This window comes from Palaemon carinicauda, chromosome 4, assembly GCF_036898095.1.
Source record: "Palaemon carinicauda isolate YSFRI2023 chromosome 4, ASM3689809v2, whole genome shotgun sequence".
In the NCBI taxonomy this organism is placed as follows: Eukaryota; Metazoa; Arthropoda; class Malacostraca; order Decapoda; family Palaemonidae; genus Palaemon; species Palaemon carinicauda.
Genome location: NC_090728.1, coordinates 100,598,813 through 100,601,390, shown reverse-complemented (window position 1 = coordinate 100,601,390; position 2,578 = coordinate 100,598,813). Strand labels below are relative to the sequence as shown.

The 2,578-nt window shown below is 34.6% G+C and overlaps 1 protein-coding gene across 1 annotated transcript; it reads left to right on the top strand.

The window, feature by feature from the left end:
- Positions 1 to 128: 128 nt before the first annotated feature.
- On the top strand, positions 129 to 2,330 carry LOC137639142 (elastin-like). Its single transcript, XM_068371450.1, has 2 exons — positions 129 to 269; positions 1,442 to 2,330. The coding sequence occupies exons 1-2, from the start codon at positions 264 to 266 to the stop codon at positions 2,141 to 2,143; spliced, it is 708 nt and encodes a 235-aa protein (XP_068227551.1). The 5' UTR covers positions 129 to 263; the 3' UTR covers positions 2,144 to 2,330.
- Positions 2,331 to 2,578: the final 248 nt, after the last annotated feature.

Here is a 2,578-nt window from a genome sequence, read left to right as displayed (position 1 = left end):
AGGACGAAAAGACATATGCGAAGAAATGACAGAGCCCAAGCAAAATTAGTTTCACACCAAACATGCTGAAGGTCAAAGAGTCCATGTTGATACGAAGCCAGTTTTATGTAGCGAAACAACACCTCCGTTATCTGCATGGGAGGAGCAAGAGGATGGAAAAGAAATGACGTATGGAGGTCCCTCTCGAAGTACATAAAGGAGAGACAGAGAAGAAAGCCATCAGTTCACACACAGTCCCCGCATACGCCAACTGAGAAGCCACTATGAAGGTTAGTCGAAGTGCTCACAAATTTTGGTGTTCAGAGTACTAGGCCTAGTTGGTTACAGAGCTGCTATTAGAACTCTACTCTGCCATTCAAAAGTATTGCAGAGCTTTTCAATGTAGAAGAATTTCACAGACAATATAACTCTCAATGTAATTTCATCATATTCAAACGTACATATCCGGAAATTATCACAATTACACTCAAAGTTGGCAGTTTGTAAATTCAGTAATGTCAAAACATGGCTTATATTCTTTATGAAATTTTACTTATCTATAGAAAAATTAGGCGAAATTTTGAAGTGCTAGTGATTTTCATGTGAAAACTTCCAAAAAATTAAGATTGTTTAATCTATATATAATTTCTCTTCAGTATTATTCTAATAGTCTGTGAAAATTGTAGGCTATCCCCATCACTCATATAATTCATTACTTTTGTAAAACAAACCTTAGTGATAGGTCAGTTTTATTTCATCTGTGACGACTGGCAGTTATCAGTTTTGCTAAGCTCAAGTAGAGGCTGTTTAAAAGAAAAACCTATGATCTTGATTTAAATTTCTCTTAATTTTCATTTTCAGACATTGCTTTATAATAGGCCATTTTGTTTCTCATTATTTTCCTATATATTCTTATAAATTCTAATTTTTAAATTCCATATCTATAATTTATCATCAGACCTTAGAAAGAGTGCTGTACTTCAGACTTCCTAATCTATAATTTTGAAAAAAATCCTTTTAAGATTTGCAACAGCATTCTAGTTAACTAATTAATTAGAGATGTTTCACTCGTACTTTCAATGTCTTGAATTTCTAAGATTTTCAACAAATAAGAAAAAAAAAAAATTCACTTATTCTAATTCATAAGTTTTACACTCTTTAATTTCCAAACTTATACCCGGAAATTAGAACTTTTCAAGTTCCTTAGTTTTTATGATACCTAATTGGGTAGTATCTAAAAAAAAAAAAAATCAAGAAAAAAAAATAATGTGTACTTTTCAGTTGCAATTAGGTAATAGTTATAGATGGAAATCACAAAATATTGCAAATTACATTGACTAACGAATATTTTTTTTCTGAAATGCAGGAAATGTTGAGTGTAGTTGCAATACCAAACTGACATTTATATATAAAACGGAAATTTGCTTGATTTTACGTTCACGACTGTTTTGTTTCTTTCCAGGAACTACAAGGGCTAATCATTTGCCTGCTGTCAATTTCTACATTCGCAGATGGAAGTCTGAGCAAAGCTCTCAATCTCCGGCTCAAGAGATCTTATGGCGGTGGTCGTAGACCAGTCAGACCTGTTTTAGGTGGACATATCAATCCAATTCATGGAGGAGCAATTGGTGGTGGCCTTTCTGGAATTGGTCCTGGGGGATTTCCAGGAGCAATAAATCCAGGTCATGGAGGGATTGCAGGAGGGCTAAACCCAGGTCTTGGAGGGCTTGGAGGAATTCATGGTGGAATAAACCCAGGTTTAGGAGGACACCCAGGAGCCATAAACCCAGGTTTAGGAGGACACCCAGGAGCCATAAACCCAGGTCCCGCAATCATTGGTGGAGGGATATTACCCGGGAATGGTGGGATTGTAGGCCTACCCCCAGTTGGTTCCTCTCAGACCTGTCGAAGATGGTGTCGAACACCCGAAAAACAAGTCTACTGTTGCGAACAGAATCATGAACCTGAAACACTTCCAATCGTAAAACCTGGGCAATGCCCTCCTGTAAGACCACAGTGCCCACCTGTGAGAAGCGGGCCCCCGCAAACATGTTCTAATGACAGCAAATGTTTCGGAGTTGACAAATGCTGCTTTGACAGATGTCTGGAAGAACATGTGTGCAAACCTCCCCAAAACTCAGGTGGATTTCCCTACGGTCGATGAGACGAGAATCCATGTTCAACTTGATGGCTCAATTTGATTACATTCTTTTACCTCTTTCTATTACATAAGGAAAGTTTAATCAAGGATCATGTAAACTCAATAACTAAGTTTTATGTTTTTTTCTGTAAATATGTACAAACATATCTACTAAGAACTGTATAAGGTTAATGCAAGTATATATATATATATATATATATATATATATATATATATATATATATATATATATATATGTATATATATATATATATATATATATATATATATATATACTAAATGACATAATATTTCCTATTTTATTAGTACATTTATTTTACAATGATTAAGACGTTATGCCAAGATTGATTAACATAATCTATATAATTAAGTGCTTTTACTTTTATAAGCTTTATATTATCTTCTGTAGCCTAATGAAATAAATACATGTATATACAC